Source organism: Denticeps clupeoides, chromosome 5 (assembly GCF_900700375.1).
Source record: "Denticeps clupeoides chromosome 5, fDenClu1.1, whole genome shotgun sequence".
Classification (NCBI taxonomy): domain Eukaryota; kingdom Metazoa; phylum Chordata; class Actinopteri; order Clupeiformes; family Denticipitidae; genus Denticeps; species Denticeps clupeoides.
Window position 1 is genome coordinate 17,081,833 of NC_041711.1, and position 14,672 is coordinate 17,096,504.

Consider the following 14,672-nt stretch of genomic DNA (forward strand, 5'->3'; position numbering starts at 1 on the left):
ATTTAAATAATAAACTAATGTGCCCTGTGCAAAGATCTGTATTTAGGATTATTTGTGTACTGACTTCTGGGAGCACTAGGAGTGTAAATAGACCAGTGATGTATCAATCTAAATTGCAGTTGTTTAAGGTGGGTCAAGGGTCTGATGGTTCATTAGCGGTGTTTCCTGCTCGACTGTTGACTGTAAATGATTTTGTATTACTATGCACCCCGATGACAGAATCAATCCCAAGCCATATTTGAACAGCATAATTCATTTACACTCAAATTAATTTGACTGTGTACTGATCCTATAATTTTTTTTTTCAACGAGACTCAGGATCGAAATGTCTGGACAGCACAGAAAATATCTAATTTAATGATCAATGGCAATGCGTCAAGTTGCAGAAGCTCTGGGAACAAGTGAGCGCCATATAGAGGCTTGCAGCAAGCGTTGACTTTTAGATTTCAGATTAGATTTCATTAAATACCCAGAAAACTGCTAGTCTTTGGCAAGATGTTGTGTGTGTGTGTGTGTGTGTGTGTGTGTGTGTGTGTGTTTAAGGAATCATTTATATGCTGTTGACTGTTTGCAGTGCCTACGGTGCAGCCAGCAAGGCTGAAGATGGTTGCTCTTGCCTCTTTGAAACATTGAAATACGTGATTTGATGTTTTCCCCAGCTAAAGGAATTGGTCCCTGTTGAAATGAGAGCACACATTAAAGCTTTGCACTTCTGCTTTTTAGTTTATTTTATCTCTGCCTCTTATCCCAGTTGTCCTTCATAAACTGTCTAGAAGCCCTAAAGCACAGGAAGTGGTTTATTTTTCTACTCAGCAGGGTTGAGCACCATTTTGTTCCAAAGATTTTAGCCCAACTAATTAGAGAATCCCACTAGTCTGACAATGGTGTGTGTCACGACTACGGACTTACGGGGGAAGGAAGCGCAGAGGTCTGACATACTGGGAAGGGGGTTTTATTATACAATAAACAAAGAAATACAAATAAACAATGGCGCGATGGCCAAAAACAGTTTAACATAAATCAAGAACTGAAACAAACCCGTAGGCGTGTGGCGATTGCCAGAACTCAAAGCACATAAAACTAAACAAGGTCAAGTTCGTGCAGAGAGTTCACGAAAATGCCAGCGACCCCGAACGGGCGGAAACTTCCGGCATTTATGGGGCGTCAGGATTGGGTTCCGGTGTGGAGCCCAGCTGCAGGCAATCCTGACAGAGCCCCCCCTCCAAGGGCTACGTCCTCGGAGCCCCAACAGTACCATCAGTGGAGGCGGCGGGGCGGATGGCGGCAACCACAGGGCTCCTGCCCTGCTGTATCCTCCCCTTGGAGGACCCGGTCCCTCGGGCTGGCTCCCCGGCGTGGTCAGGCGTGGCGGCCCCGGTCCCTCGGGCTGGCTCCCCGGCGTGGTCAGGCGTGGCGGCCCCGGTCCCTCGGGCTGGCTCCCCGGCGTGGTCAGGCGTGGCGGCCCCGGTCCCTCGGGCTGGCTCCCCGGCGTGGTCAGGCCTGGCGGCCCCGGTCCCTCGGGCTGGCTCCCCGGCGTGGTCAGGCCTGGCGGCCCCGGTCCCTCGGGCTGGCTCCCCGGCGTGGTCCCGCTTGGCGGCCCCGGACCCTCGGCCTGGCTCCCCGGCGTGGTCCCGCTTGGCGGCCCCGGACCCTCGGCCTGGCTCCCCGGCGTGGTCCCGCTTGGCTGCCCCGGACCCTCGGCCTGGCTCCCCGGCGTGGTCCCGCATGGCGGCCCCGGACCCTCGGCCTGGCTCCCCGGCGTGGTCCCGCATGGCGGCCCCGGACCCTCGGCCTGGCTCCCCGGCGTGGTCCCGCATGGCGGCCCCGGACCCTCGGCCTGGCTCCCCGGCGTGGTCCCGCCTGGCGGCCCCGGACTCCCGTACCTGCACACAATAATCAGGGCCGATCCATCTGGGTACATGTGGGCCCTGTCTCCACATGTCCCCTCTGACACGTCTTGTGTCACCCCCTGCACCGCGCAGGGAGATTGTCCCAGAGCCTCCGGCGACTGTTCCAGGCACCCCAGGCTGGTGCCTTCTGGGACTATGCAGCCCCTCTCGCTGCACGGCCCTGGTGCCAAGGGGGGGGCATTGCCAGACCATCCAGCTAGCCCCTTCTGCGTCCGTTGGGACAAGCAGGCCCTCTTCCTGTCTGTCCCAGCTGGGTCCTCATGCCTACCCGGGGGCTCTATGGCGCTCCACCCCTCTGGAGGCAGACGCAGGCCCATGCCTGGCCCGCCCTCCTCACTGGCTACCGGAGGACCCAGCTCCATCGCTTCCCCACCTCCCCTCCCCTCAGGAGGAGTCCCCAACCCGAACTGCACCCCCCCAAAAAATTCTTTGGGGGAGCACCCCCCCCGGCTGGACTTAGGGGTACCTTGGGGCTCGTCCACCTCGCCTTGGACCGGTGCAGTCAGGTTGGGAACTCCCTCCCTGGGGTTCGGCTCTGCTGCTGGGTCACCATCTGGTGGACACAAAGAGGGGAAGTGGGGGCGACATACGGACACATATGCCACGCACACACACACAGACAGAGACAGACAGAAGAGAGGATCGTCTAGTTCCCTCTCTGAGCACTCCGGGACCTCCTCAGGGGGCACAGCCAGGATCTCGGGAGGCGCGACCTTCTCGTCGCCCGCCAGTGCTTGGTCTTCTTGCCCCGGATCCTGACTGGCGCTGGATGTGGTGGAGGGGCAGAGTTCGATCCCTGGCTCAGGCTCTGGCCGATCAAACTCCGCCCTCAGTCTCTGCTGGAAGTCCCGAAAACTCCTGTCGGTCTCTCCCTGCTGCCAGGCAGCGTCGCTGGAGATGGTGGTGGGCGTGTGGCGTGGGGGGTGGTGGACGTCTTCTCCAGCATGCAGGGGCGCTGGTGATGCGCTGCCGTTCAGCTGGGGAACGTCCGAGCAGAGGGAAGGCGGGTCGGCGACTGGAACTGGGAGGGCATCTTCCCTGTGAGGCAGTTCCGACAGTGCAGTTGCTGGTTGGCGACCTCCTGTCGCCCTGTTCCACCAGCTTACGCCCGCATCGCTGTCCTCCTCCTCACTGTTGTCGCACCTCTGGGACTGACGTGGGTTTCCACGGACCTCGCAACGGACGGGCACGATGGGCGGAGCCATCCCGGCACCGACTGCCCAATCGGCGTCATCCTCGTGTTGGTCCGTGTCGACCTCATACCCTCGGAAGTCACGTGGATCTTCACGGATGTCGCGACAATCTCGGACGCGCGCGCTGGGTGGAGCCATCCCGGCCCCGACTGCCCAACGAAAATCCACGTCATTGTCGCTTTCGTCATCCGTGTCCTCCCACCTGTGACTCCGAGGGTCGTCCACCCTGCGGACATCCTGGACCCAGGGTGCGATCAACTCCCAGGGACAGTACTCTGGCCATTCGGGCTGGAGGCTGCCCATCCCCTCGCTGGAGGGACGCCGCCGTTGTTGTCGCTTCTCACCCCCCTGGAAGTGACGTGGGTCCCCACGGACCTTGCGACGATCGCAGACTGGTGCGATGGGCGGAGCCCAACTCTCGTCTCCCGTGCTCTCGTCATCGTCCGTGTCGTCCCAGTCCACGGGGAGCCTTGCCAGCAGAGCGCAGAGTTCTTGGCTCGACATGGCGAAGATCGTGGGGGTCGCATCTTCTGCGCTCGCTGCCCACGTCACTTCCTCGCTGCTGCCGACGCCAACGTCCTCGCTCCGCCCACTCACCCGCCGACGTTGTCGCTTCCGGGTTTCGCGGAGTTTCCCGGGGGTGACGTCATCACGCGGCGCCGCGTACCACGGCTTCTCGGGGAGAAAACGCTCCACCAGAACGGGCGGCGCGTCTCTCCCCTGGTGTCCGCGTTCGCCGCGCCGGGCTGCGTCCTTCGCGGCGTTTCTTCTCCTCTGTTTTTTACCTCTGCGCTTTTGGGGGGGTCGCTGGCATTCTGTCACGACTACGGACTTACGGGGGAAGGAAGCGCAGAGGTCTGACATACTGGGAAGGGGGTTTTATTATACAATAAACAAAGAAATACAAATAAACAATGGCGCGATGGCCAAAAACAGTTTAACATAAATCAAGAACTGAAACAAACCCGTAGGCGTGTGGCGATTGCCAGAACTCAAAGCACATAAAACTAAACAAGGTCAAGTTCGTGCAGAGAGTTCACGAAAATGCCAGCGACCCCGAACGGGCGGAAACTTCCGGCATTTATGGGGCGTCAGGATTGGGTTCCGGTGTGGAGCCCAGCTGCAGGCAATCCTGACAGTGTGTATTCATTAGTCCTGACTGGCTGAGCGTTGCGTAGTTTGTGGAATACTGTCTAAATAGTTCTATATGCCCTTCCAGTGCATGTGTCTTCTCTGTAGTGGCCTGCCATGGTCACAAATGAGCCACATTCCTGTGCTGACAGGGTGAATAAATCATTTTGATGACATAATTGCTTGTCACATGGTCCCATCCCATAATTAGCTTAATTAAAAGTCTAGTAATTATTCAGACATCACAAAGACGGGAAAGCAGTAAAAGTGTCTGTGAGTGTGTGTGTATCCATGGTGTGGGGCACTGGTACCATGAACCTGCTCTGCTGGGACTTTGGGGGGAGGACATTCTTCTTGGTTGCATGGATACGGATGAATACGCTTTTAGTGGAAGGGTCAGCCTTTTGTCAGGGAGGAATCCCACCGCTGTGATTCTCGCTTAAGATAATGAGTGCAAACGAGGCACGTACATCACGTTGGGTTGCCATGGAGTGTCACGGGTTGGTGACATCATTTGCTCAGCTGAAGCAGCTCTGACAAGTGGAGAGAAGAACAGGACTGACATTAAGAGTCTAGATTCAGAGTCTTCTGCCAAACAAGACCTTGGTGCTTCATTGTGGTTCAAAATTTTGAATCTTAATCCTTCCAATTTCAATTTATATGATGGGTCAAATGTTATTATGTTATTAAACCTGTTACTAGTGTCATTTTGTGCAAAAATACGTGCAGCTGGATTGGCTGTCACAAAACTGAAAAGCTGAACTTTTGACCCAAGCTACAGTTTTATTTACAGGGTTTTTAAACAATTACAAGTAACCGAAAGGCAAAGTTACACAAAAATATCGAGAATATTCCCTCACCATCATTTTTTGTGTGGTTTTGCTTTAGCCATGAAGCTCACCTCCTCAGAGCATGTCTGTTCATGGCCACAATTTAAATTGAGCGAACGAGAGCGAGAAACCTATTGAGTGGATGTGCTTCTTTGATGACTTGCTGTCTCTATGGTAACCCCAGCGTGCAGATGCACGCACATGCACACAGAGAAGCACAGACAATTGCCACGGTTGTCTTTGGAGCAAGGCTTTATGCCACCGAAAAGGTCTCTTCAGGTTCTGCTTTGAAATGGGGAAGGATGTTTGCTCTGTTATTGCTATTATGTCCATAGATGACTTGAGTCTCCTTCCACGTTGCCTCATACACCAGCAAGCTTCAGCCTGGCAATAAACCAACACATAAAAGGATTTCTAGAACTCTTAAGATGAAAAATAGATGGCTGAATAATAATCTAATACTGTGGATCTTTTCAATTCCGCCTCCCTTTAATATAGGCTATTTATTATATTCTCACAGGGTTCATCTCAGGTGTTAAACCTCCCAAATTTAAATGTGCAGAGAGAGAAAAGGCAGCTACAGACGTAAAAGTTAAAGTGGGGGTTGTTAACTTTTCCTTAACTAATACATTAACTGAACATCTAACCATCTTTGCATTGTTGAATCATTGGCCGCAATTTTTTGGCATAAACTATTGAACCGGAATGGAAAAATTCGCCTTGGAGACAGGGATAATTCTGATATGCATTACGTGCTCTTCTCTGTAGACAAATTTCCATAATTGCTGGCTACCCCTGGAACCCCTGAGTGACGCTCTTGAAAAGGCCAGCACCTGGCAACCGCCATCCTAATATATTCCGAGTGGTATGCTTGTCCACAGAGCGCACATATGGCAAGTTTGCCATTGCTGAGTAGACAATTTACCTTTACCCCCAGCCAGTTCCAGAAGGGATGGAAAGTTAATTATTTTATTTATTTCTTAATCACAATATTATGGAAAAGAATCTGTCATTCTGTCATTCCATTTGCTATTGCAATTTCACCTGAAACATTGCAACATGCATTACAATTTTATAGGAAACTTTCTACAAAATTGGCCATTTTAGGATGCAACAATAAAATGGGTGAAACTATAGTTCCCACTATACCTCCCACACCCTTGTGGGACTTAATTTTAGTAAAAATCTTGTTACAGAGAGGTAGTTACACATTTAAATATAAGGCTGGTTACAGCAAAATAAATATTGAACATGTCAATTTTCTAAGTAAATATTTACATTTACATTTAGAGCATTTATCAGACGCCCTTATCCAGAGCGACTTACAATCAGTATTTACAGGGACAGTCTCCCTGGAGCAACTTAGGGTTAAGTGTCTTGCTCAGGGACACAATGGTAGTAAGTGGGATTTGAACCCGGGTCTTCTGGTTCATAGGCGAGTGTGTTACCCACTAGGCTACTACCACCCTATTTCTAATCAGATGGCAGTAACAACCCATTCAATCCACACATGTATGCAAAGACATCAAGCTATAGATGTCTATAAGTTATGTTAACTGTAATAAAATGTAATGATATTGTAGCGTTTGCAGCCAATCGGGCTGCGCTCATTTACATATGGCCACCTCTGAGGGTAGTGAAGCAAGGTTCTACCCACCTTTAGGGTGAGTGTTGAGTGAGTTAGTGGGCTGTTGCCTGGAAATTGGAGGTAAATAGAGTAGGCAGGGGGTGTATTGTAATCTTAGGTGAATGCACCCCTGCTGTCTTCTAGATCTGAATGAATGAACGGGCGGGCCAATCCATAGAATCAATGCTTTCATATTCCAGGAACTGCTGACACACTCCAGCATTGTCTTGCATTAGAAGGAACCCAGGGCCAACCGCACCAGCTTATGGTCTCACAATGGGTCTGGGAATCTCATCTCGGTACCTAATGACAGTCAGGCTACCTCTGGTGAGCACATGGAGGGCTGTGCGGCTCCCCAAAGAAATGATGCCCCACGCCATTACAGACCCACTGCCAAGCCGTTCATGCTGGAGGATCTTCAAGACTCTGACACGTCAGTCACATGTGCTCAGTGTGGACCTGCTTTCATCTGTGAAGAGAACAGGGTGCCAGTGGTGTATCAGTCTTTGTGTTCTCTGGCAAATACCAAACATGCTGCATGGTGTTGGGCTTCCCACCTGTAGGGCCCTCATACCTCCCTCATGGAGTCTGTTTTTGACCGTTTGAGCAGACACATGCACATTTGTGGTCTGCTGGAGGTCACTTTGCAGGGCTCTGGCAGTGCTCCTCCTGTTCCTCCTTGCACAATGGCGGAGGTAGCGGTCCTGCTGCTGGGTTGTTGCCCTCATACAGCCTCCTCCACGTCTCCTGATGTACTGGCCTTTCTCCTGTTTGCACCACCTGTTGTCTATTCCATTTGCACAACAGCATGTGAAATTGATTGTCAATCAGTGTTGCTTCCTAAGTGGACAGCAGCAACTTTGTCATTGATTGAGAATATTCATGCAGACATGAATCAGAAAAAAATAAATGTATGTTGCATGTTGGCATTCGAGTGAATGAATATTTTGGGTTCCAAAGTGGCTTTTGTACCTTGATGGATACAGGCCCATTTTCCATACAAGATTTTATCCAGCTGCCAGTTCTTTCATGAGAACAAAAACAACCAGGAAACAGAAGTGAAGATACCTGCTATCTCACCTGTGGTGAAACTGCACTTCCAATGCAACTGAAATTACCCTAAAATAAGACTATATTACATTACTGCTTCAAACAGTGTCCCAAATACTGGTCAACAAGAACAACATAAGGCATAACATAAAATACCAAAAACATCCACAGAAGGCATATAGAATGTATAGGCATATTGTCCCTCTCCCTACTCTTATTTAATATATTGAGAGACACTTATTAAGCTAAAAGCCTATATAATATCATTGGATAAATATCTTTTGCATGAAAAGTGTCTTGGACTGTTTGCCAACTTACCACATAATGTTTTGATTGATGGTTTATGTGGACCAAAGAGATCATATCTTGGATTGTTTCTGCAAGCTATCAGGTTAAAACAGTTCAATGGCTCCATAGACCCAGCAGGCAGCAGTAAAACAGGTTGCCCTTCTAGGGCAGAGAGTTTTATTACAGGCTTACAAAAAATCTCTGGCCCTCATGACCAGGACCATGTGATCACTGATGTATTCTTCTGCACTTTTTTGTATTATAAAAGTTAAAACTATGCAGTGTTTCATGAGATCTGAACAAAGATGCATTTATAAAGAACAGGTCAGAGACATGCAGTGATTTAGACCACAGTGTCAGAATTATTCACATTATCTTGAGTATGATAAGTACCTGTAAGTTGAGTATTATGTATTTAAACAACGTGACCGAAAAAGACAAGGAGGGGGTCATTCTGGTGGTTGACCAAATGAGTTTAAGGGTGCAATAGCAGAATGTCTGGAACTGGTAAACTGGTAAGAAATAAACCTAAAAATAAATCCTGCCTTCAGCATTATGGAACCCTCCAGTAACCCTGCTGTGTTAAGCAGACTGAGTGAGGAGTACACATAAATTGTATAAGTCAGCATATCACAAAAGATCATAAATGTCCACAGCATTTCATATACATTCAAATACATTGGCCGTGCAAATTTAAATAGGCATAGAGTACGTTAAGTATCAGCATTTGGCAAGATGCATTGGCATCACTTCCCTCTGGCTAATTGCGTTGGTTTTTGGGAGTCTCGGGTTTGTTCATTTCATTACAGAGAGTGGCAGGAGGCTGACATGAGCCAGAGAAAACTGGACCATAATACATTCACATAATACATTCAAGTAGATCATGGATGAATGTAAATGACATGCAATCATTCTTTAAGATGGAAACAAAGTCTTTCATCTGTGTATTGGCAGGTATTTATGTCTGGCTGGCCTTTGGTTTTTAAGGACAGGATTGTAGAAATCATGTGGAAATGGTTTTAGTCCTAGGTCTTCACTAAGGTATAAAAAAGTGTGTGGGTGCGTGTGTGTGCGTGTGTGTGTGCGTGTGTGTGTGTGGTCACTGGCTCTCTTTTTCCAGTCTGAATAAATGGTATCAATGGTCCCAGTGTTCTTCTTATCTCTTCTCCACTCCCCCTCTCTCTTCATGTGTAACCTTTATCCTTCAGAGTGTGTGTTACTCTCGCTGCATCATGACCTCAGTGCAGACCAGAGGGGAAGGAAATGGGGTGGAATGTAAAGCTCCCCTATGCTGCATTCCTGCTGCAGCTCCTTCTGGATGCACTCAGACTCACTTTGTCGCGTTCACTGAATAATCCCTAATATTAATTAACATTTCATAAAGTGATCTTGCAATCTTTATTACGACTCATAATTTTTGTAAGTCCCTGGATCAGAATTAATATTTTAATTCAGCAGCTAGAAAAAAGTGAAGTGATTGTCATGGTGAAACACAGCAGCACAGCACACGGTGACACAACAAAATGTTTCCTCCGCTTTTAACCATGACCCTTGGTGAGCAGTGGGCAGCCATGACAGGCGCCATAGGGCCACCACTGCCCTATGTAACACAAAGATTATGGGGTCTCATGTGGTAGATTTCCAATTTTTTCATAGACATTAAATTGAGTTAAGGTGAAGGCTGTGAATGTATTACAGCTAGCATGCTCTCTGTTTTTCCTCTGAAATATGAGGCTTCATCCAGGCCTACAAGTCCCTGGTCAGGCAGAAGCGCGGTGTTCTGTGCACCTGGCTCCGCTTTTTATTAGCTTACCAGCTCAGCGAAAAAAATATTGCGCTGCCATAACCGTTCCCAGAACGATGCCTGTCTGATGTTATAGATGGAATATTTCTTCATGGCAGCGAGCTGTGATTGCCTCATCATGATTATGAGAGACCAGAGTCGATCGTTATGAAATAATTACAGTCCAATAAATTCACTGGCAGCAGCAATTAAACATCCTTTCACGCGTTTTCACAGGTTCGAGACAACAAGAAGCCCCGGGTGCCAGATTCATCCCAGAGCCACTGGCCGTTGCAAAGATGTCAACATGCCAAGCATGTTCACTTTAAAAAGGCCACCTCACTTAATGCGACACAACAGTGGTTTTGAATAATTAATGTCACAATAGTAAAGGCCCATGCACTTGCTCTAGATTTGTTCCGGTAAGGCGGAGCTGTAAGAATGAAGCTAAATAATGAATTTTTTAAAAAGTTGTTGAAGATGTGTGTCCCTGGCGTACTCGCAGCCTCTGCAAAATGCATGAGCGAGCTTTGAAAGACGTCTCCAGCGTGATGGGCAGGTCTTATAATGCGTGACGGAAGGAGCGGTAGAGAGGTGTGATTTTTGCACTTGGGAGCCGAGCCCTGTTTGTGTGTGTTTGTGTGAGTGTGTGTGAGGGGTAGCTGCATGGGATGCGATAGTGGCTTATTTACATTGTGCTGATTTGAGGAAGAGTGCAGGGCACCGCCTTTTCTTCCCTGTTTTATCGATCCCACCCACATTACATGGAGAATCAATGAGCCACGTAGGGGATAGGGAGCAATTAGTAAGAAGCACAGTCCCGGTGAATCAGGTTGCCCAGTTACAGACTCTCCCATGCATATTAATGGAGGCTGCATGAAAAAAAGCCTCCTGGAGGAGATGTAGCTACAGCAATGAACTTCCCAAGTGAATGAGAACAACATGTCTTGTGAGTTGAAATGTGGTCCAGTCAGAATCTAGTTCTTATCCATCCTTTTTCTTAAACTATGTGGTCACTCCTACTTGTAAGCTGCAGCATCTGCAACATAGGGGCTCTCGTGCAGCCATTAGTATCACCATTACAGAGGACATTTGCTTAAGCTCACCGTTTCCACAGTGACGAGAAAACATTGGTGGACACATCAAACGGTGGAAGATTAGTTCTCTACATATGGAGTGTAATGATGAACCGGAAATCCTGCTTGAGCACCTTGATCTCTGGCGGGCGTAATTATCAGCACATTCGGTGACATGTGGGCCACACTGTGAGGGAGACAGAGAGGACAATCTCACACCCCCCACCTGGAAAAAGCACCTCGGCTGGTGCATTTAATGAGAAGCTGTTCATCCTAATCTTCCGAGGACTCTCGCCCGCTGAGAAGTTGCCCATCTGCTGAAGGCCTCTGAAATGGCAAAAGGGTTACATCTCATTGGAGCTAAATATAGAGCAGTTCTAGAATTGTCCCTTTGTCCTTTTGTACAAAGTTCAACATCAATCAATTAAACTTAAAATCCATCATGTTTATAATTGTCATGGCCTGAGTTTGTGGGGTACTCTGGGTCCGTGATCCAGTTCAGAGTTTGTTGTTGACCGTGTGTGTTCCTAATTTCTAGACTGTGTTCATCTCTGTATAAATCTACCCTGGTGGTGTCTTGTTCCTGATGGGTCATGGTGCCTGTTGTCCTGTCCTGTGTTGTTTTGGAATAAATCTCATGTCTGTACGTGATGTGGTTGTGTCCTTTGTATCCTGCCTGCATGGATTCCTAACAATAATATATAACAGCTTCTAACATGGACAATGTATGACAAGAAGGTGTGAGATTCAGTAATGTGCAAAGTGGAAATCTTGTTTCCATGCTTGTCCCAGTTTGATCAAGGGAGGCTTTGATCCGACTTTGTATTGCTGGACCAGAATAAAGCGGCCCAACTCCATTTAAAACATCGTTTACCATCCTGTGTCGTTTCCTTCCTGCTCGCAGAGGGTCAGAATAGCAGGAACTTTGGCTTTTGTCTGCGCTCCCGAAATCTCTTTCTCCCCCTCGTTCTTACATCCTTTCGGAGCTGTCAGCTGCAGCCTCTCGTTATTAAGTACTTCCAGTTTGTTGTGTCGCTATGGAAACTGTGCAGGGGGAGTTCAACCTGTTGACGGCTCCCTGCAGCTGCTGGTTGTACATTTTCTGCAGTGCCAAAGTTTTGCTACATTTTGCTGCTTTTTGTTACTATGCTGTATATCTTTTAGTGAGATCATTCATAGATATAGAGGTGGGATAAATTAGGCAAATGTACAATACATAATACATGTTTGTGTGTGTGTGTGTGTGTGTGTGTGTGTGTGTGTGTGTGTAAAATGTTTGCAATATGTGTTTAATCTTAGCTGCACTAAAAAAATATATGAATTAAATATATTACTGTCTGGCTCACTCATTGTCCATTACTGCTTTGTCCTAATCATGGTTGTGGCTGCCAGAACCCAGAACCCACTTCAAGACACAGCATATTTGGCAAGGACAATTTAAATATATTTTTTCTTACATTTAAATGCAAATAAAGATCTTTATAAGAATTATATTTATCTGAAATCGTGTATTCACCTCTTGTTTTCCTCTTTGAGGGTCATCCAATTTTAAAGTCCACACACAGACACATCATCAGCTGGAAGAAGGGGTCACAACGCCTCACTGTTGTTCCCTTGTCACGTCCTGCCCTCTTCTGGTGGCTTTGCGTAATGACAAATTGCATACTGTCTTCATAATAGTGGAGTAAAACCGGACCAGGCACAGTGATTAAAAAGAACCATAACGATATTAACATCGGTCATATCGAGTGGCCGTCGTGGTACATTTAGATTTATTAAACTCGTCCGAACGCTTTGCCTGCACGAAACGAGCGAGATTCATGTTTTGGGTGCAGTACCGCGTTCTGCCACGCGGGGTCGCCGCGTCCGTTCCACGGCGCGTCGCCGTCGACCGCGGTAACGCGCTCCGCTGCGTAAATTCAGAAGAGCCGCGCAGGGGCGAGGACGTCGGGATCCGCGCGTCCCTCCGTTGAAGACGGGCGCCGGGATTGTTCCCCGCGGAGGGGGCGGAGCTGCGCCGCCCGAACCCGCAGCGGAGCGGAGCGGAGCGACGACGCGGCGTCAGACGCGCGACTGTTCCGGCGTGATGCTGCGCCGGGACTCTGACGGGTTCTACTAGTTCGTTTCTTCGCGTGCGCCGAGAAAACGACCCCCACGACGTGAGACCGACGTGATTTAAAATGGGAAACAGCTTCTCCAACATAGCCGCGTTCCAGTCTCTGCACATCGTCATGTTGGGACTGGACTCCGCCGGGAAGACCACCGTTCTCTACCGCCTCAAGTTCAACGAATTCGTCAACACCGTGCCCACGATCGGCTTCAACACCGAGAAGATTAAGCTGAGCAACGGCACGGCCAAGGGCATCAGCTGCCATTTCTGGGACGTCGGCGGCCAGGAGAAGCTGCGCCCTTTGTGGAAGTCCTACAGCAGATGCACGGACGGCATCATCTACGTCGTGGACTCCGTGGACGTGGACAGGCTGGAGGAGGCCAAAACGGAACTGCACAAAGTCACCAAATTCGCGGAGAACCAGGGCACCCCACTGCTGGTCATCGCCAATAAGCAGGACCTGCCCAAGTCCCTGCCGGTGTCCGAGATCGAGAAGCACCTGGCGCTCCAGGAGCTCAGCCCGCCCACCACGTACCACGTCCAGCCCGCCTGCGCCATCATCGGCGAGGGCCTGCACGAGGGCATGGACAAGCTCTACGAGATGATAGTGAAGCGGCGGAAAAGTCTGAAGCAGAAGAAAAAGCGATAAGGTGCCTTGCCGCCCAGGTCAGCGGGCACTGTGATCAGGTCAGGTTCTGGAAGGTTCTGCAGACTGGCCTTCTGTCCGATAAACATTGGAGAAACGTGCGCGGACACTTATTGTAGGACGCTTACCGATTGGAAAGTGAATTTTTTTTTTTTTTTTTGGGGGGGGGGGGTTCAAAACGTTCCTGATCGATGTGTGATTGACGGCCGCAGTTGTCAGAAACGTGCATGTCCTCTCAGGGCACAGTGGGCTCGGGTGTGGGCGCAGAGTGCCCGCCGTGCCCCGTTTACTCTCCCGGAGCATCTGGAGGGACGGCAGATTTATCGAAACTCGTCCCACTGTGAACTACCGAATGATCAAAGGCAAGGCGAGCAAGTGGCGGCCAGATCCCCCAAACCACGTCCTTCACGAGTGCAAAATGTCCCCTTGAGCTGACATGGACTTTCTGCTCACCCCGGTGTTAAGATCGCAACAAACAGTACGGTTCCTGCCGGCCTTTTCGCGGCTTTTGGGGCTTTTGTAGCATGCGGCGGTTGCAGAATGATGTAAATGTGCTCAGGCTGTAACCTGTAGCCAACCAGAGAGGGAAATCCTGGACCGGCCCCGTTCGTTGCTCCTTCGCGATATACGGAACAACTGACTGTGAAGGAGCCTCTGCAACGACCCCCACTTCGTCCAGGTTTTTTTTTTTTTACATTTTATTTAAACTACATGCAGAACATCCAAAGCAGTCCCTCGTGATGATGACAGAGCCGCGGAGATGTGCGGTTTTTCATGGCAGCTCTATTTGTCACCGCTTAGTTCAGAGAAGCTCCTATGCAGACATCAAGTGGAAGCGTCTTTCTGAGGATACGTGAAGCATCATGAGATAAGGGGGGAAGGTGTGGCCACATTACTGATCACACCAAATAGATTAAAGGGTTAGCTGCAGCCAAGCCTGCCATACAAAAAAAGAAAACTTCTCATGAATACTGTCCTGCAAAGACATAGAAAGTAATAAATCTAGAAGACAGAAGTTGATGTAGTCT

At 49.2% G+C, this 14,672-nt stretch overlaps 1 protein-coding gene across 1 annotated transcript; it reads left to right on the plus strand.

The window, feature by feature from the left end:
* The first annotated feature begins 12,758 nt into the window (after nucleotides 1-12,758).
* arl4ca (ADP-ribosylation factor-like 4Ca) lies at nucleotides 12,759-13,806 on the plus strand. The gene has a single exon (XM_028981516.1). The coding sequence runs from the start codon at nucleotides 13,069-13,071 to the stop codon at nucleotides 13,645-13,647; it is 579 nt and encodes a 192-aa protein (XP_028837349.1). The 5' UTR covers nucleotides 12,759-13,068; the 3' UTR covers nucleotides 13,648-13,806.
* The last annotated feature ends 866 nt before the right edge of the window (nucleotides 13,807-14,672 follow it).

Bases quoted from the DNA above. Each gene is read 5' to 3' on its own strand.
- arl4ca (XM_028981516.1), top strand. From the start codon at position 13,069: ATGGGAAACAGCTTCTCCAACATAGCCGCGTTCCAGTCTCTGCACATC.